This window comes from Cricetulus griseus, chromosome 5 (genome assembly GCF_003668045.3).
Source record: "Cricetulus griseus strain 17A/GY chromosome 5, alternate assembly CriGri-PICRH-1.0, whole genome shotgun sequence".
Taxonomy (NCBI): Eukaryota; Metazoa; Chordata; class Mammalia; order Rodentia; family Cricetidae; genus Cricetulus; species Cricetulus griseus.
Genome location: NC_048598.1, coordinates 11376156 through 11400317, shown reverse-complemented (window position 1 = coordinate 11400317; position 24162 = coordinate 11376156). Strand labels below are relative to the sequence as shown.

General features: G+C 43.0%; 1 protein-coding gene across 8 annotated transcripts in view; it reads right to left on the bottom strand.

Annotated features, from left to right (window-relative positions):
• Nucleotides 1-24162, bottom strand: part of Disp1 (dispatched RND transporter family member 1) — a 137838-nt gene that overhangs the window by 25509 nt on the left and 88167 nt on the right. For 7 of the 8 annotated variants that reach the window (XM_027418778.2, XM_027418781.2, XM_027418777.2 and 4 more), the window contains one exon: nt 21787-22297. The exons of the other annotated variant lie outside the window; for it this stretch is intronic. In XM_027418778.2, coding sequence (XP_027274579.1) covers nt 21787-22297 — 511 coding nt within the window. The remainder of the gene's footprint in view (nt 1-21786; nt 22298-24162) is intronic. 8 annotated transcript variants of the gene reach the window in all.

Below are 24162 nucleotides of genomic sequence, written 5' to 3'. Positions count from 1 at the left end.
CTGTAAAACACACATGCATCCTTTCCTCCCACTCAAGGCTGTCACATTTTGTCTTTAAGCTGAGAAGTTCGTTGGGGGTCTATGACCATTTTACTTCCACAGGGAGGGTTCTTTTTGCTTGAGCGCAGACTTCATTTTACTCTAAATGAGTAAATGTAGAGACTCTTTCCGAGACTACAATATGTAGAAACTGTCAACATCAGCTGAAAAAGAAAAATTGAGGTCACCACAAAGATACCCCCTCCTGGGGAAACATTCGATTCTTTTGAAGTTTCTGTCCTAAGAGGCATGGCGAGCAGATGTTAGACACACTCCCCCACACTGCAGGTAGAAAGCTGTCTGATTACAGGGCTGCTTCTTTAGCACCCTCGAATGACACTGTGGAGAGAGGCCACATGGCTAGTGTTTCCTCTGTCTGTCACAGCTTTCACCTTTGCCTTTAACATCCCGCTAATAAAAATCCTGCCAAGTGATTCTTCATTTTAATTTCAGTAGCCAGTGCTAATCAACAACCAGTGAAAACAAATACACAAGCAGTCTCCTCTTCATGGGGCTAATTCACCCTTCGGCATTGTATGGTCAAGGCACACATCTGCTTCCAGACAGCCAAACCATCCAATCCCATAAACAACAGCCTTCGGCGGCAACATCTGCCTGTTCTTTGGTTAGGGTTAGCTTTACTCCTTCGGAGAAGGCCCAAGGAAAGACAGCAGTTGCAATGGTAAAACACACCTTCACACTGTGGTGTAGCTAAGAGGGGAAAAGAAAAGCAGAGAAGCAGCAAAGTTCACAGGAGCCTGGGGACAGATGGGAAGCCACACAGGCTCTTGGCCTGCTTCCCTCGACTTTTCTTCTCATAATTTTTGGAAAGAAGGTGAGACTGTAGGACAAAGGAGTGAAGACACGGATAGAAAAGCTTGCCCCAGCTGGGGTCTTCCTGGTAACTGCAGAATTACCATCACAGTTACCAAAGTGTAGCTTTGTGCATTCCAATTAGCCCCTCCTGGAATGTGGAAGATCAAACCTAGAAAAGATGGCTTTGGGTACTTCTGAGCTCTATGGTAGTCTCCAAATGAAAGCCAGAAAATGCCTCAAGCGGCACTTTAGGTCTCAGCGGTAAGACAGCGCCTCGCCATGGCGTCTGTGTAAGAGGACTCTCGGCAAGGAATGGCTTTGAAAAGAGGAATCACACTTTGATAAGCACTCTTTCCAAGATTTCCAACACAACAGAACTGTTCTTCACTGTTAAGTATTTCCATGAATCATCACTGGCACACAGGCTACATCTGAAGATGAAACAGATACCCGGAGACAAGCTAAGCCTGGGCTCCAGGGCATTTTTCACGCACCACAGATGAATGTTTATGAGCTGTGTCAAGTGACTTGAAGGATAACAATAACCACAAGTGCGTGTGTAATGCATTTCCTGAATGCTTAAGAGATGCAGATTCGGGAGTGCTGCCCATCTTGACATCTAGAAATAACTGAACAACGGGGGCTGGGCTACTACACAAAACAGACCAAGAGGTGAGACTGTGGGAGGTTAGTATTTAAGGAGCACCCGATAAACACCAAGCACTTCATAAATGTTCAAGTAAATTTAGCATATGTTCAACAAATATTTTAAATATGAGGAATCTATGTATAAGAGAGTAGTGAAACCAGAAGGTATGTGGGAGGGGTAGGGGTTTATCTAAACGTCATGAGCAAGTCCCTGCATTACTCAAGGCTTGGGAGCTAGTACCAGAAACAGCTTTCTGAAAATCATTGACTTATCTGACAGAAAACATATTACTACTGTTCTTTTGGGAATGGTTAAGTAATATAGATCACTCATGAAGAAATCAATAAAAAGCTCCTCACTTATAGGTTGTGTGAACCCCTATGGCTTACTTTACAAGTTTCAATGACACTGGCCAGTAGCTGAATATAAAAATGGGTGGGGACTAACGGCAGGACTCAGTGTCAGGTCAGGGCACCTGCTGAGCACACGCAGAGCCTGGATTGATTCTCAGCACTGTGGAAGAGAGGACATGATGCCCACAAGCCTTTGGAACTATAAGGAACCTCAAGAGCCATCCATTGGAAGGAGAAAAGGGCTCAGGACACATAGTAGTCAGTGGGAGAGCCAGCTCTACAGCCCACATCCAACTGTGGGAAAGAGAGGCTATACACAGATGTAGGCTGGGGCATTGTTGCTTGTTACCTCAAAATGGACAGCAGGGCGAGCAGGAAGGCTTTTTTCTCACCAGCAACTGCCACGAGTAGACAAGAGGGAGTATGCAGGGATGCTCACTGAGGAGTGTGTGTGTGGGATCAAGAGTAAGCTGAGTGCCAATACATTAGCAAGGATGCCAAAACAAATGGTAGTGTGCCCATGTTGAGATACTGTACAGAATGAGTGTGCAGGCGTGCATGCGCGTGTGTACACACACACACACACACACACACACACACACACACACACACACACACACACACAGAGGCTGATATGGAAAGGGCTGCAAGACAGAGCTAAGTTTCCCGTAATACACATGCTGGTTATGTGAACCACATATAAAATACAGATGCATTTGCAAATTGGAAAGGGAATGAGCCAAGCCAGTACACTTGTTTATCACAGGGACACAGGAGGGATGGGAAGAGACTCAGGAGTGGGGTCTACCTTGTATCTTTTCATTTTTTTAAGACTACCATGTAGATGAGAAGAAGCAACATAATACCCCAATAAGAAGTTTCCAAAGAACTTAAAATAGATTGAATTTAAAACCTATACTTAATTCTATTTAAGTCAAATATTTATTACACTTAAACTAAACTTCACCAAGTACTCTTCCCATCATTGAAATCACTGGCATGACTAAGTTTATTAACTTATTATAAATACTCTGGTCCCCCTCCTGTGATCTGGAGCACAACTCACACAGTCAGAGCTTGTGCCACTGCTGTAGGCAATCTGCCAGGAAAATGTGACCTGCAGGTAAGCACAGTAAGAGACCAATACAAGAAATGCTCAGAATTTAATGGCATACAATAAATTAAGTGCCTGAGGCAGGAGAGCACCCGCCTGCATACTCCAAAAGTCATCTCCTGGGACTTGAAGTAAGAAGTAGAATTTGAACTAGGTGCTCTGGGAAGGGCTCAACAGGTAGACAGGGAGCAAGTCAAGGAAGTGAATGCTGGCCAGCGCGTGTACTGGACACTCTCAAAGCAGCACACACACAGCCACCAAGAACCCCAACAGGGAGGAGGAACAAAGACTAGAATTTGGGGATCAAGAGACAAAGGTGGGGGCAGAAACGGAAGCCACTGAGGCTTCCCAAGCAAGAACTGGTGAGGTAGAAACAGCTGCTGTGGAGGACTGTTCTGGTAATCCCAGGCAGGAGAAGTTAGAGAAGAAAACCACTAAAGACTTCAGTGAGTGAAGGTGATATAAAGTGGTGACCAAAAAACATATAAGAATGTAACTCAATTATCAAGGAAGCCTCTGAAAATCCTTTGTAAACCATGAATCAAGATTACAAGTACTGAACGGAAGAAGAGGAAGGATGCAGAGGTCATGAGGGAGCAGAAAGGCTGAGTCAGGGGAAGAATAGAAGAAAGGATTTGTGATAGACAGGGTTTTGGTTGGGTGTGGGGGTGTGTTAGGGGAGGGAGAAGGGAACTGGGATTGTCATGTAACACAATCTTGTTTCTAATTCAAATAAAAAATGATAAAAAAAAGATTACAAGTACTGGCTGTACTAAGTGTGTATGGTATTATAAGAAAAAAGGGTTACTTGGTGAAAGGTTCAGGCATTATGCTGGCCTGCCCCAGTTACCTGGTGGAATCCACTCAGGCAATACCCTGGTCAGCCCAAGGTTCCATGGGAAAGAAGTCTGCACACAGGTGCAGAGGACCCCTTTAAAAGATAGGCCCCTGCCCCTTTACTCTCTCTCTCTCCCCCCTCGTCTCTCTGTTTCCCCGCTCTGTCTCTCTATGGCGACCGGCCATGGCGGTCAGCCATTACCCTGTTCCTCTTCTTAGTCTACCCATTCTACCGGCCCTTATAATAAACTTATAGTCAATATGTCTGTCTCAATATTTCTCTTTTCTTCTTTTTAAACAAAAGAATAACACTTGGGATAAACAAAGATCTGTACTCGGTAGAACCACTGTAACATTTCCAATTCACCTGCTGGATATTTGTACGGAATGGTACATTTTTAGTAAAATCAAGATGCCTACAGCTATTTTAACATGTGCTGTGCCTCCTCAAGTGAAGTCAGTGATAATCTGACTTAGAAAAAAAAAAAAAAAGATGAAGAGTTGTCTAAAAGCTTAGTCTGGAAGATGAGGGGCGTTTCGTGTTTGGGTAGTTTTTATTAAGCCGAACACAACAAATACACTTCATTAAGATAAGACACACAAGTATGGCTACTTTCAAAATGTATGGGTCATATCCGTAAAACCCCTGCTGTTAGGTTTTCATCACAAACTACACATGACTTAGATAAAACTCTGCATGGTAATCACACCTCTGTGAGAGCACATACCTGCCTCGTTTAAGTACATTAGAATCAACTGCTCAATTCACATCCAATCTAAAATAGATTCCTTTATTAGCAAGCCTAGGCCTTTATTAATTAAGGAGCAAAAGATAAAAAGGGGCTGGAGAGATGAGCTCAGTGGCTAAGAGCACTTGCTTCTCTTTTGGAGGCCACCACCCACCTCTAACAGGGAATCTGACACCCTCTTCTGGCTCCCATCTGCATTTCACGATCACGGTGCACATACATACACGTAGGCAAACGTCCATACACACAGAATAACTACTAGATTCTTCAGTTAGTTTATAATCTAACATTTGTTTAATTTTTAGTGCATCTATATTCAAGGTAAAAATTACAAAATCTCAGTATTATTAATCTTTCTTGAATGCAATTCGAAAAAGACTGTGGGAGAAGGAGATAATGAAGCCCACTGTGTCTCATGGAATTATGGCATGCAAGTGATCCCTTGCAGCCATATTATCATTTTCTTTTGTCATTTCTTGGTGAGGAGGCAAATCTGTGTTCCTAAACATCCACGTAAACTCTTTAGTTCCACTTCTAAGAACAGTAAGTGGTGAAACTGATTTTCCCTTACATTTTACATTTTTAACTAAAAACTTAAATTTGTGGGGGTTTCGGTATAGCTCAGCCACAGAACACTGTTGTCGACACGTACAAGGCCCTGGGTTCACTTGCCAGCACGTTTCATGCCCCGCCTACCCCTGCCCCCCATAACTAACTCAATGACTGTTAAGAGCTTTATTTAAATAAAGGTCAAAACAAAACTCTTTACAGTTTTAGTGAAGATAATACTGACTGGAAGGAAACTCTTCTCCATTCGAGTCTAATTAACACAGGAAACAAAAATCAACTGAGCTTAAGAGAATCTGACTGGGGACAAATGAGAGTGTTTTATAGATGAGGAAGCCCCCTCTGTGCTGAGACACTTGTCCTCAAGCTGCAGCCATGTCCTTGGTAACCTGGCCAGTAGGGCAGCCAAGCTAAACAGTGTTTCATTTTATATTTTTGTGGTGCTGGGTATTGAACTCAGGACCATGTACATGCTCAGTTGCACTGCACCTCCAGCCTGTTAAAATTCTAAATTCATGTATTTTTCTCCCCAAGACAAGGTCTCATGTTGGCTGAGTATGGCCTCACTCACTATGCAGTAAAGGCTGGCCTTGAGCTCTCGACCCTCCTGCCTCTGCCTCACAAATGCTGGGATCCTAGGCCAGTACCACCAGGCTCAGCTTCAGGTGCAACTCCAAAACCAATTGTGTATATACGAGCAGCAGCCAAATAATGATGTCACAATATTTAGGAACATAGTATAAGGATGACGTCTTTAATAAAAAGACCACAATGAGAAGTCAGAAGACCTGTTTCCAACTGGGCTTTAACCTCTCTGGCTCCAATTTCCTCATCTGTAAAACAAAGAGTTGGATTAAACTGTTTCCATGGTCCTTTCCTGCTGTGAAATTCTATTACATTCTGCTCTGGAATTTTAGACAATTCAGATCACTGTATCTTCTGTCTCCTGGGAAGTATTTCAACAGGGTGAGGATAAAAGCTGCTAAACTGAGAACCAACCAAATTCAAACTCCAGTGTTAAACATTTCATGCACATGTCAACAGAAACCCCTCAGACTTAAAAGTTTAAGTGTCTAAAGATGAAATGGGGGAAAACGGTTTAGTGGGGAAACAATGCACAAAACTGTGGTAGAAGAGTAGGGCAGAGTCACCAGGTGCTAACTTCAGGTGAGCTCGGACACTGGGGAGCAAGTGACCCCTAACACAGGTGGACACTGGGGAGCAAGTGACCCCTAACACAGGTGGACACTGGGGAGCAAGTGACCCCTAACACAGGTGGACACTGGGGAGCAAGTGACCCCTAACACAGGTGGATACTGGGGAGCAAGTGACCCCTAACACAGGTGGATACTGGGGAGCAAGTGACCCCTAACACAGGTGGACACTGGGGAGCAAGTGACCCCTAACACAGGTGGACACTGGGGAGCAAGTGACCCCTAACACAGGTGGACACTGGGGAGCAAGTGGCCCCTAACACAGGTGGACACTGGGGAGCAAGTGACCCCTAACACAGGTGGACACTGGGGAGCAAGTGGCCCCTAACACAGGTGGACACTGGGGAGCAAGTGACCCCTAACACAGGTGGACACTGGGGAGCAAGTGACCCCTAACACAGGTGGACACTGGGGAGCAAGTGACCCCTAACACAGGTGGACACTGGGGAGCAAGTGACCCCTAACACAGGTGGACACTGGGGAGCAAGTGACCCCTAACACAGGTGGACACTGGGGAGCAAGTGACCCCTAACACAGGTGGACACTGGGGAGCAAGTGGCCCCTAACACAGGTGGACACTGGGGAGCAAGTGACCCCTAACACAGGTGGACACTGGGGAGCAAGTGACCCCTAACACAGGTGGACACTGGGGAGCAAGTGACCCCTAACACAGGTGGACACTGGGGAGCAAGTGACCCCTAACACAGGTGGACACTGGGGAGCAAGTGACCCCTAACACAGGTGGACACTGGGGAGCAAGTGACCCCTAACACAGGTGGACACTGGGGAACAAGTGACCCCAATACAGCTGTGCTGGTACTTGCCAGAGCTAGAAACACTATGAGAAATAATGCCATACTAAGCACACTGGTGAGGAGCAGTTGACAATCAACTGACTTGCCACCACGTGGATTTTACTACAACAGCCAAACTCAGTGTTTGAAGTTGAAAGGGCTATTTTAAATCCCCAAAGCACTTGTTCTGAGTTTCCCATGTAAAGTCAGACCATATATAACCTTTTCCTTTTTAAAATTTTAAAAGTGTACCTTTGGTAAGCTTTTCATTAAGTGTTTTGTCCATTTTAAAGTATGAACTTTGATCCAGTGGTAAGGTATGGGCTGCCTCTAGCATGTGCGAGGCTCAGGCTTGGGGTTCAGTCCCCAGAACTGTGAAAAGAAAATATGAACTTGAATTTTTAAGGGAGGAGAAAAGCTTTCATTCAAAGGTATTTTTTAAATGCCGATTCTGTTGTCTGTTATAAAACACATACATTTGTTTTCTTAAGCCTGAGAACAGGACACTCACCCACACTCTCACACAGATAAAAACCCGTGGCTCCCCCCCTTGCTAGTACAGCCGCTGAACATGTGTAGGGCTAAGGCCACACTACAGACACAGCATGGTAGCACTCTGGGCTACTCTTTCCCATGGACTTCAATTCTTCTGAAAAGGAGCTGTATTAGATTTGCCATAGTTTATTACCAATCACGAAATTTCAATCACATTACTTATCTCTTAATTTATACATAGTTTCCTTATTTAAAGGAATCTTAAGTTAATGCTATGACATAGTACAGCTCTGGCAAATACTTTTCCATGTGTGTTTGCAGGAGTCAAGTTTCAAGTTTCCACTTCTACCACATGGGTCCTGGGTATTGAACTCAAACCCAGGCTGTCAGGTTCGGCAGCAAGTGTCTACCCACTGAGCTATCTTGCTGCCTAACACTTTTTAACATGATTTTTCTGGCATTCATTTTAGTCCTTTCAGTAGTTATAATTTTATTTTAATTTTTATGACTATTTCCACAGTCATTTTTGATCTAAGTTTGGGGTTCCATTCCATTTGTTGAAGATCTAGGCCAGCCCAATTAGTTTTCGATATTTCAATGTTTACCTTCAGTAATGCCTTATGTTAAGGGAGAAGAGTAAAACCCAAAAGCCTATTTCCACAAAAGCATTCAAGAATAGTATTTTTTTGTGGCACACCCATGGACCCAGGCAACAGAATTGTCAGAGTATGGCTGAACCTCCCTGGTCCAGGCTATGGTCTAGTGCCATCTAGTAACAGTTTTCCACTTGGGCTTAATCATCCGTGAGGGTGCGTGTGACCCTGCTGCTGACTTCCGGATCTTAATAGGAGCCACCAAGCCTTGACTTGGTGATTTGAAGGAGCTGTGGGAAACGATGGGGATCTGAGGATCTATTTCTGTCTCTTGAAAGGGAATTGCTCATGATTTCCTCATCTGTCAGAAGCAAAGAATTTTAGCCTGATCCCTCTGTGTCTAAGACTGGACAGAAGTCAGAAGCCACCAAGTTAGGAAGAGGTTTTACACATTCTAGGCCCAGTTTCACCTATCCCAGTGAGGCCATCAGTCTGTCTACCATTCCATTCACAGGAAAACACTGTTATATTTTGACATCAAAATAGGGAAATCCCAGGATAGACTACATTTAGGAAAACCTAATTCCCTTTCAAACTTATTCTTACATTTATAATTTGAAAATGACTTCAGATAAATTAATTCAGAAAATAATATGAGACCAGCAGAGACTATTAAAGCCAGTGGTGGTGGTGCACACCTTTAATCCCAGCATTTGGGAGGCAGAGAGGCAGGCAGATCTCTGTGAGTTTGAGGCCAGTCTGGTTCACAGAGTGAGTGCCAGGACAACCAAGGATATAGAGAGCAACCCTGTTTCAAAAATCATCAAACAAACAAAAAACAGAGAGAGAGAGAGAGAGAGAGTGAGAGAGAGAGAGAGAGAGAGAGAGAGAGAGAGAGAGAGAGAGAGAGAGAGAGAGACTATTAAGCAGGCCATCAGCCAGACACAGGGACATCAGCTCTCAGCTACAAGTGCATGCTAAATCACAACCCAGAACAAGGATCCCGAGGAACTTTCAAAAGCCTATAGGCTCAGTTCCCTAACAGGACATGCAGGAACTCCCACATGCTTTCCTGGTGAATGGCCATTTCCAACAAAGGAAGCTCATGCAGAATTCCCAGTCAACTGAGCATACTAAGTTTTCCCAGACCCTTGTTACAGGATGAGGTATGAGGGAAAGAGGGCTTAGGAGTCTGGACTCCACGACTCTCTTTTGTCATAAATGTTCAAATCACCCTCCCATGCCTTCTTCCCGACCCTAAGTCTGACCCTTCCATCTGGAAAGTTTAAATCTTGCTATGGTCTTGGCGCACTTCTCTCCTCCCAGCTCAGACAGATCGATGGGAAGACATATGACCACCTTCCCTGAGGAGGGCTGCCGAAGGACAGCCTTTCATTTTCTCAGCAGTATTAAATCAGTCTTGCTGTCTTCTCTCCTCCACCCTAAAATTCCAACTCACTAAGCACTTACAGAGCACAAAAAAGCAAGAGATATAATTTCCACTCTCAAGGACCAAAATAGGAAGATGAGAAGAGGCTCGCAGAGATCTAAGTAGGGACAAGAGGCAAGAAATGCATTAACGTGCTTATGCCACAAACTACACCCCACCCCCCACCCCGTGAGAGCCTAAAATCAAAACTACACCCCACCCCCCCACCCCGTGAGAGTCTACAATCAAAACTACACCCCCCCACCCCTTGAGAGTCTAAAATCAAAATGCAATCACTTTTACCATCTTGAAATCGGGGAAAATACAAGCAGTAAGTTGAAAACTAAAAGTTGACCGGTCTTCCCAGAGAAGCTACTGAGAGCAGGTTCAGGAGGAGGCTGGAAGGGAACCCTTGTTCCCCCCATCACCCTTCATCCTGTCTGACTCCAGTGAAGACAGCACAGTCCTTGCCTTCCCACTGTCCCAGGAAAGGCCAGCATCATGAAAAGAAACCTTAGGATGCAGATGGAGCTCCCTCAGATCCCTCACGTGGTCCTTTCCCCACAGCTCAGAAGTATTCAGACAAAGGCATGGAATTCAAGTATGGTGTGATGGATGTTTATATATGCACACATCTAGGTAGCCACTGATCACACCATGATATTTTAGCATCCAGAAGCTCCCTGTACCTCTGCCTAATCAATAATCACATTCTGTCCCCAGACAGAGTCAGCTTGCAATATTTGATCACTGTAGATTTGATTGCTTACCAGACTGTCTTTTATTAAGGGAAAAATAAAATTTTAAATAGGACCTTAGATCACTAAGCATAGATTTAAGAAAACACAGTAAAATGATCCAGTAATATTTCCAACATCTGACTATGAAGCTAGATTTCATCCACCTTTTCTCAGTGAGATGACTTACAAGGCATAGGTCTTAGATCCCTGATGAACAATAAAATTTCCCCTCCCACATATAAATTGCACTTATTACCACCAGCACTCAACTGTGTGCCCACTGTGTGCCCTACATCAACTAATAATGTGTGAGCCTAACATGCATGTGACAGATATGCAGGGTGCAGAATCAGGCAGGCTTCTCCCTAAGGGTCCATATATGAGGTGGTATTGTCAGTGTCCTGTTTCCATGATCCAAAAGGTACTAGAGTGGCCTAAGCATGCTGTGTGTGCTCACAGTTATTCTACAGTCTTTGTAATCAGTGTGATTTCAGTTTGGTGACCTCAAGAATGAACCTGTATGGTGCCCACACCATAGTTGGATGCGATAACTAATCTCATACTACCATTGGAACTGAAAAATGTTACAGCAAAAGCTCTCTACTCTGTATATGACACACAACTGCTATTAGGAGGAAGGATTCCAAGTCTTTTAAAATCATGATATTTATTATGCCAAAATTTTATGATTCAGATAAGTGTATCTAATATGGGGGGGGGGTCTACTCAAACAGACCAGAACTCAATTTCAAGTTCTACTACATCTTATTAACTATTGAATTAATATTTAAAATACTATTCATTTTTTCAGACCTCAGTTTCTTCTATAAAGCATAGATGACAATAATAGGATCAAATTCCTTGGTTTGTTCTCAAAACTATGAAATATAATGTGATGCCTGGATGCAGTAAGGCCCCAATGAAGTCATTAGTAATATCATTATATATTTTATATGGTAACCTTATGCCATTAAAGCTCAATCGTTTAGCCAAGAACATAAATGCAATGCATGACCAAGTCCTGTGTCATAACTCCTAAGAGTTTTAAACTCACACTATACATAACTGTGGAATATTTTTAGACTATTTTTGGTAACAAACTTTATTATTAAAATTATTAGAAAGGCCAATTTATTACAAAAATCACAAATTAAATAAAGGAACCCGTAGGACAATTGGAATGTTATGTAGTCTAAGTCACAAGGCTGCTGTACTCCCAGAAGCTTCTGTGACCAAGTGCACTTAACGAAGACTCGATTTAAAGCGGGTTATTTTTAAGTGAAACCTGTGTGTGTACCTGTGGGTGAGTAACAAACACCCATCATTCAAAATGCTCACCTCTTCCCTCTCTGAAAGCCTGATGACACACTTCCAATGCTTCACTCAAGTACATTCTGCAATAATTTAACTTTAGGGTAATTTATAATAATGAAATTTGCTTTTCTTTACATAATGATTTCAAACAAAATGGCTCAGGTTAATTATTTTTACTGAGTATAATCATAAAATCTTAATTAACACAACACTGAACTGATCTCTTTTAATATCTCCCTGGCCCCAGATTCTGAGTGTGCCTCAGTGGTCAAGGTCTGCACTTTAAACATACAGCTTTAGATTCCCTTACAGCTGACAGGAACGTGCCGATGCACAGGAGAAGATGAAGGGCATGGTCCTGCTGAAGGGTCTGAGGGTGGCTTTGCAGGCCTCGATAAACATCAGCAAGCAGGTCCTGCTGCCAGGCTTATTTTATTTTCTCTTTGACATCTGTTGACTTTAAAGCTCACATAAGCACTCAATGACTACTGATTAGCTGGGGGGTGTGGGGTGGGGTGTTCTCACCTCCAATTTAGCTTTTACTTAGTTTGTAATTTCTCCCTAAAGCCATGAAGAATATTACTGTGAAGATGCGCTAAAAGGCTACAACAAATGAGGCAAAAATATAGTGAGCACATCAACATCAGATCCTCATGACAACACAGCCAAAGATTAACACCTGAAACTCCAAGATGTCTATCTGCTGGAGACATGGAGAGAAAACTGTGTTTACAGGATTTGCTTCACAGCTGTCAATTATAAACCAAGCCTGGTAACCCACGAAGGCACTGTTAAGGGATGTTCCAAAAGAAAAGCTGTTTGTGCATAAGACACGGGATACTGGTTCATCTACATGGTCCCACTCCTCCCCCAAAACTTGTACAGGTCAGATGCATGTGACAGCTCCAGTTCAACTTGGGGTCAAAAGAAACTTTCTTTTGGGTTGGTGAGATGGCTCAGCAGGTGAATAATGAGCTTTCTGCCAAGTCTGACAGCCCAAGTTTGATCCTCAGGACTCGTAAGGTAGAAGAGAACAGACCCCACAAGTTGTCCTCTGACCTCCACATCCATTGTGGAGTACATATGTACTCGAGATACACACACACACACACTCAAACAAACAAACAAACAAAATTTCCTCTCATTACTTGAGTTTGGTCCCAAGGAGCAGGCAAGGAATGGGGCTATTTTAACCAACAAAAAAGGAATCCAGCATACAAAAAACAGGGGAGTGGAACAACTGGGGGCTTAAGGTATAGCTTCCTCTCATACTAGTAACAAAATCTTTCTCCTTAAGGAAATCTCAGGCCTAGTGTATCTCAGAAAAGTGGCTACTACAGTTAACTGAAGGGTGAGGGAAGCAAGCCATGGAGTATTAATCTTCAAACACATTCAATTCTTACCCCAGGGCCAGTGGAAGGCAGCATGATCAAAACACCACATGGCTCTGATCCTGGGCAATGCACACCCAAAAAGACTCTAGGAATGCCTATTTACCACCAAGGGGAAAGAACTAGTTCAAAACAATCAGCATTCTAAAAGGAACAACTGATTAATTAAAAAACCTTTAAAGACAGTAGCTTTGACATTGTTTTAGTTGGAGGTTATGAAGCAGACAACCCATGCAAAGTTACACTATATTATGAAGTACTTACCTTAAACCCAAGCCTGTCTCTGCCAGACTGCTGTTGTGAATACTGTGCAAAACATGCTTAATGAGCACATAATATAGGTTTCTTAATAGGACATGAATAATCATCATTAGTAAGAGGCCCGAGAAAAGGCTGTAAGAAAGCCAGCAAGGCCTTGTTAAACTTAAATAACCAGAGTGTGGAATGCAGAATGAAGTCTACGATCTCAAGCCAGAACACTCACTAGACAGTAATGTTGCTCACTGGGAATTTTCAGCAGGGTAAAAAGCAATACAACTGGAGTTCAACATGGAGTCTAACCATTAGAGAGGAGCCCTGTGATGAAGAGATGGCACATTTAAATAAATCTTTCCTGAGTCCTCCTTCATAATGTAGCAGTTTCAGCTTCTAGTAACCTGCTAGGAAATCACTGCTCAAAAACCAAAGCTCTACACCAATGCCTCGGGGCCCACACTACTTAGTATTCACTATAACCAAGATATCACTTCTTGCACGACAGTGGACATCAACAGCCAATTTCTGATTAAACTTCTGTCCTGTAAGGAAATTCCCCTGCTGGAGGGATCTGTTCTCAGGCTGGCTCTCTCAGACACAGAAATGCAGTGGAAAGTCGTCTAGAAGCTGGAAGCAGTGGACTGCACAGCTACCCTTGATTTCTCTTCTCTTCACTAATGAGACTGTGTTTGGCTTTATTTTTTACTTGTTAAAATGTTGCATTTTTATGTGCACAATTGTTTTGCTTACATGTATGTCTGTGCACTGTGTGTGGCTTGGTGCCTTTGGAGGTCACATGAAGATGTAGGATCCTTTTGCACTGGAATGACAGGTGGTTGTGAGACACCACGTGGGTGCTGGGAATTGAGCCGAGGTTCTCTGGATCACTGAGCCATCTCTCCATCCCCTGGTTGGCTGTTTCCAAAGTCAGAAACAGTGTACTTGGGATGAGGAGCTTTAAAGGACAGAACATATTCTCAAAGATAGGTAAGGTCTTCACATTTTCTCTCATTACCAGGGACACATCTCATCATATGTGATAGACTAGCAGGGCCTAATTCTCAGTACCAAAGCATCATGCCATATCACTGAGACTCTGCAAAAAGAGCTTGATTGGCACCCAGTTATCTATTTAGCTCTTTCAACAATTGATTTCTGAATGTGTATCAAATGCCAGGCACCATGCTAGGTCCTGAAGAAACAAAATAGTACAAAAATGTTTTAAAGAATGTTGAACAACATCAACCACAAGTATTAGAAATAGTTACTGCAGACAAAGCAGTCAGCAATAAATCTATGCTGTAATGATGACCGTACAACACTGTGAACCCACTGTGTCAGGGGAGTGGTATTCTTGGACTAGCTATTGTAGATGGTTTTCCAGAGTTGAATGTCATGAACACCCTGTGACAGACACTACAGCTGGCATACATCCACACAAAGGAAACCACTAAGCTGAAGCCTGTCCTGGCTTGGTTCCTACAGGTCTCCTCCACAATTGTCCATGTCTGAGAAGCCCTTCCCATTTCCTGTGATGCTTCATCCAAACTCTCCCATGGTCTCATCTCCTTCTTTAGGGATCAAGAACCCTCTAAGCCTTATTTTGTTCCATGAAGTCATTGAGTGATTCTTGCCTAAATCATTCCTTTATAGAAGACCATAAGTTATTTGATCACAGTTGACTATTTTAACTCCATGAGGTGTTTTTAAAATTCTAAGTTTGGGGTTGTTTGCAAAGTTTAAAAAATATGTCTTGAGAAATCTTTTTATTCTTTCATGCAGTACATATGTATTGCACTCCAAATATGCCTGTGGCACAAAGCTATACTTCAAACTCCCAAATACCAAGCAATCAGTTGAATATCTGGTTTGTGTTAAAAATGTAACTTTGTACAGTTAATTTTACTGACAAGAGTGCCAGGATAGCAATCAAAATTCTTCTGTAAATGTTAAATTCTATAAATTACTTTCAATTCCATCTAGCAAAACACTTGAAGCTTGGGAAGAAGGTGCAGTCAACAGCAGCTATCTCTTTCTTGGAATCCAAGAAGTAACTGATCCTTAGCAATGCCTTTTTAGTAAGCCTCACCATTTGCCAAGTGTCTTACAACCTTTCAAAAAACCCTGAGAAAACTTAAGCCATACCTGCCACCCCACTTCTCTCTTTACCTACCAAACTAGAAGTAACATGGAAAGAAATAAAAGAGTATATTTGCTGCATTTCCAAGAGCTATGTTAATTTTATGAAATAAAACTGATCATGTTTCTTAACATTTATTATTAAAGGCTCACCAAGGCTCATATTCTGAAATGCATTACACACTGTGCAATGCATTCCATGGGGCAAAAACTCTATAAAATATGCTCATTTATAATATAAAGAACTCTAAAAGAACTCCCCTAATAAAATAAGCCTTGGCTCAACCTGGCTGCCAAACGAACTGACTTTGGCAAGCAAGCTTGGAACATTTTACATATTACAAACATTATCCCTTTTAAGCAGTTAACTTGACTATGTTAAGGAATGTAAAAATAAACCCTGGTTTTGGTAAAATCAAGATGAAGTTTTACCAGACTTCTCACATAATCTGTAGCTATCATAATAATATTATGTAATTGGCAGAAAGACTCTGAGTCTGGGCTGAGGAGCCTTTTTCTCAAAAGCAGACTAGTGTCCCTCTTTTCCACGTGGATGGAGAAAATGTGCACTTTATACTTAAGAAGGAAATAGGGTACCCATGTCTTTATTTAAATCAGGCTGCAGTGTGCTGTGTTCCTGAAACACTACCAATAGAAGGAAGCACAGACAACAAAGAGCAGCAACAGAACAAGGATGTGGACAGAACAAAATTAGAAACGAGAGGAGAGGTTGAAATCCTGTGCTAGGCTCCATACAAGTTTAACTCAGCTGTTACTCCTACCTTCGCAGGACTGGAAACTAAGGCAGAGAAATTAAATATTTGCTAAGACCACAGAACTAGCAGGCAACAGGCAGGCTTCAAATACACTGTCTCTTCCGAAACCCAGGCTTTCTCCCCTCACACAGTGTAGCAAAGGGGCTGAGAAAGGGAACTACCATCAGGTAGCACCAACTGTCTCAATGGTCAGCAAGCAGTACCTGTCTACCCCAGACCACCATGCTTTTCCTCAGATCCTATTAAAGAGCCCTGGCGACTATGAACGATGTGAGCTGACACTTGGTTTCAGAGCAACTGCAAAGACGTGCAGTGGCTTTTATGGGATCTGTTACCTCCAGATTGTGAAGGATATTATCTACCTGCTACACAGGTTTTCCTAACCTAGGGATTTGGTCCTTGAGATTTGGAAGGACATTGTTATTATTTATCACTTCTTTGTTACACACTTAAAAATGCAACCACTAAAACTCCAGTCAAAGTTGACAAAAAGAGGCCATCAATCTCAAATATAACTATCTTTATGCCAGGGAGATGATTCAGCTGGTAAATCACTTGCTGCACAAGCATGGGGACCTGAGTTCAATCTCTGTCACACATGTGAGAAGCCAGGTGTGGTGGGTGCTGCTGTGATCCCAGTGCTGGTGTGTGCTGGCTGCTGAGCTCTGAGACTGTCTCAAAACAAATAATGTGGAAAGCAACCTAGGAGGACTTTCATATGATGTGACTCCTGGCTCCACGTGTCTGTCTGTCTGTCTGTCTGTCTGTCTCTCTCTCTCTCTGTCTGTCTCTGTCTCTGTCTCTCTCTCTCTCTCTCACACACACACACACAGAGAGAGAGAGAGAGACAGAGAGAGACAGAGAGAGAGAGACAGAGAGAGAGACAGAGACAGACAGAGACAGAGACAGAGAGAACTGTTAATTCTATATCATATAAGTTCCATTTGCTGCTACAATGGGAAAAACGATCTCAGCTCCTTTATAGAGCCAAGAAAGGCAGCCTGGTCCAATAAGACTCTCTCTAATGATAGCATCTGTGCTGTTGAGCAAAGCCACTTGCCATAAGGCTATGGAAAATTTACAATGTCACTAGTGTTCCTGAAGAATCAAATTTCAAGTTTTATTGGATCTAAGTGAATGATGAAGGTCTAAAGACTGGTCTTTATCCTTTCTGGTAAAAGTTACCTGCCCGGGAATCCTACAGATGCCATAGTCTATTTCAAGAGATGAGGACAGGTAACTGTCATGGATAGTATCTTTTTACTGGTACAAAAAAAAAAGGGGGGGGATATGAATTTGCACAAGTTTCCATATCATATTAGCCTGACTTATACCTCTGTAATAACACTGTTGCTTAACTTCTGTGCTCCAAATATATAACAAATATTCAGGAGGACAACAACAACCTACTCATGGTTAGCCCATGCTGGGATCTAAGCATCTTAACCAGTGTACACCACCCTCCCACCTCTGAAGACTAGAACCAGGCTTACAGCTCTCATGTGTGTCCAGCACTGAACAGTAAACACTTAGCATCTCAGAAAAATGTCTGGGTTGACTTTGAATGGTAGGGCAAAGCCAAGATGCTAGGTCTGTGTCAGTGCCCACATTGATAAAGAGCACAGAACAACTTCTGCTCATTTCTCGCTAAATTGAACAGCAGTGTCACCAGGGCTAAGGACAGAGGAGAGGGCGGGCACTGCAGACCAGGCCAGAGCTGTAATGGTGCCTTGAGATGTTACAATATATTTTATTCAAAAGAACGTGCATTACAGGGTGGCACTTATCTGTTCATATAACACATGAATTCGCATGCCTTACTTTTTAGAAAAAAAAAAAAGGTCCTTTGTACACCGAAACTAATCTCTTATGGGAGAATGGAAATAAAGCCTCCCAGACTCTGGTTTGTCAGAGACTGGCAAACCAGAAACTGAACAGGGGTCAAAACTGGTGCTGTTGCAAGTACATGGTGGCAGTAATGCATAGTTAACTTTTAGGGGCTAATGCCAGGGCTCTAGGGTCCCCCCCCCATGGCAAGTACTGCTAACTTTGCATAGCTCTTAATTTTCCCAGTGTGCTACACAGAACACCCAACAGTAACTATCTGTAACAGCAACTTCAAAGAAACAAAAATGTACTTGGTGGGTGCCCCCAAATACAGGTCAAATGATAATGAGTCACCAGTGTTCAGGTATGGAGTGCTATTACAAACAACAACCCTTGTCTGCAACACCAAATTAAAAGATACGTGATTGACATTAGAACTGTTGGCTGCTATTTTTGGATACAAAACTCCTTATTATCTGTACAGTAATATTACAGCCCTTTCCATTTAATATGGCAGTAAGATCCCAAGTGAATAACTGGAAAGTGTTTCAACAGCTTAGGTGGAACATGACTGTCCTGCGAGGCACCTCAGCCTCTGATGACAGAGATCATTACTGCACAGTCCTTCACACAGCTGGATTGCATTGGAGGTGTAAAATTAAGAAATGCCTCAAGACCATTTCAAATGACTCTTTCCCTAAGTTCTCTTTTCTACCCCTTCTTAAATACATTTCTTAAATTAAAAAATAGATTTAAACCTTAAACTTAAGGTCCTTCCACCTCAGCCTTCAGAGTTCTGGGATTGCAGACAGGTATATGCTCTACTCTGCCCAGATCAATATGATTTCACTCTTATTTTATAACCACCCTCCATGCCCTTTTTCCTCATCCCCCTTATTAATTCCTAGCCATTCTTCAAGGGACATGCAAGTCCCATTCACAGCCAGGCCTAAGTAAAGCTCATTCATCTCATTGAGTCGCACCACCCAAACTCCTAGAATCCTTTATTTTCATTGCAAAATTCCCTTATTCATAATCTTTCACTTACTCTACTTTGAACTTCCCTAGTGACCAGATGAAGAACCAGGGTTAAAATGGGCTGGCACAGACTTTGTCTATGACTAATCAGGCTAAATACTGGTTGAACATTGGCTGTGAGGATCAGAACTGACAAGTGAAAAAGTATGAAGCTTTAAAACAGTGTCTTTAAGCTACTTTATATTCAGTGACAAATGATATTAAAACAGAATACACCAAATGTAACTTTTGATCTGGGCAGTGGTGGTGCATGCCTTTAATCCCAGAACTTGGGAGGCAGAGACAGACAGATCTCTGAGTTCAAGGCCAGCCTGGTCTACAGAGCAAGTTCCAGGACAGCTAGAGTTACAAAACAAAACTAAACATAACTTTTCCAATGATCTTAATTTTATGAATCATAAAATTAAGAGAATGTTTTTAAAAGGAAAAAATATGACACACAAGTGACTCTAGTAGTTTAAAGGCTTGATAAAGGCAAAAATGATACTTCAATCTGCTTAGAATGACACTTTTGGTGTGGGCACTTATGAGTATCAAATACATATTGCTGAGTGTGCATGGAAATAAATGCAGGAGCTGTGGAATCATTCTTGAAGCAGTGTGTACAGCATCTTCTGTCAGGAAAGCTTTGCATCACTCTACCTAGTTAAGATCTAAAGGACAATCCGCAGGGAACCCAGTGTCCTACACCATCTGCAGGAAGGTCACCAGGGTTGTAGGATCCCCAGTGTCAACCATGAGCAATGGCAAGCTCAGCCACTTGCCATCCACTTGAGTTTAATACCATTCCATTTAAAGTACACATGGGACTCTCATTACTTTCAAATTAGGTCATGAACAAATGCTAAGTCAAATCCAGAAAATCTTGGCACAATCTGGCGCATTGGAAGAACTGGTTATTTGCCCAGATTTTTAATGCTTTAAGACTTACTGTATGGAGTTCAGCTTCCAGAGCTGCAGTAAGCATAACTAGCCGTCTCACCTCACACTCTACAACCATATATATAATTGATGACTTAATCATATACATACTTATGAGTATATAATTTTAGAATCCACTAGTTACAGAGCTTAATTCAACATGGGAAGAGTCCAAACCTGATCACGCAGCCCAGAGCTGTTAGGACAAATCAACAAAGGCTGGCTTTGGGGAATTCTGCACACTTCTAGAACAAAGACTCTCTCAAATCTAATATAAAAATATACTCAGAGCCCAAAGAAGCATTCTTCAGAGACCCCTCTCCCCCTCCCCATGCTCTCTGCCCTTTTCTCACGTCTCTGTCCTCTCCTCCCTAAAAGACTGAGAGTAGCCAATCCCCACAATTTGCAAAACCTGACAAAGGTGAACTCTCTCTCCATACTGGACATTGCTCTTAACTGACAAGAGCGCCTGCTGCATGTGCACTATGTTAGGCTGAGCAAAACTTGTCAGACACAAAAGAATAAATGCAGTGTGACTGTGTGTCCAGGAACAGGTCAACAGAATGGCCATGGTATGTACTGCAGTTCGAGGCTAGGGCCAGCGGGGACAAGGAAGTTGTCTGGAGTGACAGAAAGGTTGCACATGATACTGAGATGTACACAATGACACTAGAATGCCTTTGACAAACTGATCAAAGTGCACCTTAAGCTCGTGTGTGTGTGTGTGTGTGTGTGTGTGTGTGTGTGTGTGTGTGTGTGTGTGCGCGCGCATGCGTGTATGTGTGTGTGAGTGTGTGTGTGTGCATGCGTGAGTGTGTGTGTGAGTGTATGTGTGTGTGTGTGAGTGTATGTGTGTGTGTGTGTGCATGCGTGTATGTGTGAGTGTGTGTGTGTGAGTGTGAGTGTATGTGTGTGTGAGTGTGTGTGAGTGTGTGTGTGGGGGGGTGCGTGCGTGCGTGCGTGCGTGCGTGCACGCGCGCACACTCTACAGGACATGCCATCACTGCTTACCTGCAGTGACTATGACTTAACTTTCATATGACAAGTACTTCTGAAAAGAAAAGGGGCTGGGGCATGGAGAAGGAAAGATTGATAGTGATGGCAATTCTTATACTACTTTCAGACTACAGATCTGGAGAAGTCTTAAAATCCCATGCTGCAGACTTATAGGCTCTATCTGCTACGGAAGGACATCACTTCTCTCGGAAGTCAGTGTACCACATATCACTCTGTCTGCTATGGAAGGATGTCACTTCTCTCTATGGAAGGACGTCACTTCTCTCTTAAGTCAGTGTACCACATAATCACTCAAACCCTATGGATAGAAACTGTGAGCACAGGTGCACAGAATCATAAGGAAACAAGCAGCATTAACTTCTTTTTCATACAGGTTGCCCACTACCAGTAGTTCAATAAGGAGGCCCCTATTTGGGTAATTTCACTACAAATACATCTCTTGTGCATAGTAACAAAATTTAAAAAAAAAGCCCCCATCACATCCACATATGCACACCACACACACACACACACACACACACACACACACACACACACACACAGAGTCAATGGATAACACAAGTACATTATTTCAATTTTTTTAGTGGGCTTCACACAATCCACATAATATGTGTTTGTATGGGTTTTATTTCCTGACCATTTTTCTTTTTCTCTCCTTCTTTTGGAGGAATGAGCAGAAGCTGTCACCCTCACGTGGGGTTAGTTCAATGCACACTCACCTGAGGATGGCCAGGTGCTGCTGTGCCGGTTGATGTTGGAAATGGTCAGGCCACGGGTGATGAAGGCAGAAGGATGGTGAGGGCTGAAGGCAGTGTGCAGCCTGGTAGACAGGTGAATGGTTTGGACATAGAGATGCAGAGTATTCGGAATGTGGCTGCATGCAACACGAGGCCAAAGCGGAGGAGGCTGCAGGGCCAGGCTGGGGATGGCCCTCTTGGTGACTGCTATGGCTGGTCACAGGGGGATGGTATGGACAAGGTTGGCAGCACTGAGCTGGCGTCTGAGGTGCTCTTTGGTGGTCTAAAGGCAGAAAGGATGACTTAACTGTGCCATTAAGCTGCAGGCATCCATTTGAACTTGCTTTTGTTCTCGGGGCTTCTCTGGGTGTGAGCTGGTCTCCGTCACTGGGGGTGAGGGGACAGGGGTTGGTAGTGCTGGTTGAGATGCTGCCATTGCTCAGAAGCACAGAGTCACTTCCACTGATCACAGCCATGCTCCAATCTCTCGGCCCTAGAAATGATAGAGATATAAAGCCATCCAGTTCGGAAAATATATAGATAAGGGAGGCATTGAAGACATGTAAACACTGCTCGTGGGAAATGAGGGCTCCTCCAGCAGTCATGAGCAGTCTGTAAGGGGACAGCCACCACAGAGCCCGCCTCTACTGTGTCTTCCTCTGTCCCCACTGGCTGCTTTCTCCACTCCACCTCTCCTCTCAGTGCTTGCTGCCTTTCTTCCCAAAGGAGAGAAGATGACACCTCCACTACCCTCCAACTACTCATTTAGGAGTGATGGACAAACAAAGAGCAGCCCTGAAGGCAAGTAAGCATATGTGTTAAAATAGAAAAAAAAAATCTCAACAATTTAACATTTTTTTTTCTAAGTCACTCGAATTCCAGAGTAGGAACAAGACTATTGAAATAAAGATTAGTGAGCTGAAAATTCTTACAACACAAACTAACAAGAATAAAGGGGTTTTTCCTTTAGGCATACCATAGAAGTTGTTCATGAATTTATTTTCTATGATGTAAACAGTAAGTAACATTTGCACAAGAAAAAACATGCTGTAGATGGATTTGTTTCACATTAAATCAGGTGTTTTCCCCCTTCTACTGAAGGGCCCTGGCCTTCAATATACAGAAGTCCCTCACATGCTCACAGGACCAGGAACATGTATGTCTAGTAAACATGCAACAGCAAAACTTGACAATCTGACACCCCACCCCCAGCAACCTGAACCACCTAGTCCATTGTGAGCAATATAGATGGAAACAAAATATGGGGACTTACAGTAAGACTAGTAATGGAAACCCACTGATACAGTATCTACCCTACACATGGACCCCTTTAGATCCCTAAGCCTTTGATGTGGCTTTTAGTGCCATCGCCCTCCAGTCCCTCTCCACCCCGGACACTTCCAAGTGTCAAGAAGAGTGACCTCTTTTCTGTCTGTGTGTGCACCCCTGTGACCTGGATCACTCAGATGCAAGAGTCCTGTCCCACTGTCACCCACCCCATCAGCTCAGCAGGGGCTGTTCTGAGCAAAACCTGCCAGGGTAATGCACAAAGTCCCCATCTGGATACTGGTACCAGAGGATCTCAACAACTCTGATGCAATTTTTTTTTTTTTACAGAATACTTTTATTTTATTGGTTATTTTGAAAGAGGGGAGTGATGTATAACTCATGTTGGCTTTGAACTCTGAACCTTTTGTCTCAGCCTCCAAAAGTGGTGAGATTGTAGACATGCCATCCCAGCTAGCTGAAGACCATTTTAGAAAAGTAAATATTGAACAAACTTCAACACAAAAGAAGTGGGCATCTTTACTTAAAAAAGTGTGTGTGTGTGTGTGTGTGTGTGTGTGTGTGTGTGTGTGTGTTTGTGGTTGTGTGAGTGTGTGTATGTGAGTGTGGTTGTGTGTGTGTGTGAGTATGGTTGTGTGTGTGAGTGTGGTTGTGTGTGAGTGTGTTTGTGTATGTGAGTGTGTGTGTGTATGTATATGTGAGTGTGTGAGTGTGTTTGTGTTTGTGTGAGTGGGTATGTGTGTGTGAGTGTGAGTGTGTGTTTGTGTATGTGTATGTGAGTGTGTGTGTTTGTGTATGTGTGTGAATGTGTATGTTTGTGTATATGTGAGTGTGTGTGTGTATTGTGTATGTGTATGTGTATGTGTATGTGAGTGTGTGTATGTGTATGTGTGTGAGGGTATGTGTGTGCATGTGTGTGTGAGTGTGTGTGTTTGTGTATGTGTTCATGTGTGTGTGTATGTGTATTGAGTGTGTGTGTGAGTGTGTGTGTATGTGTGTGTGTGTGAGTGTGTGTATTTGTGTGTATGTGTGTGTGAATGTGTATGTGTGAGTGTGTGAGTGTATATGTGT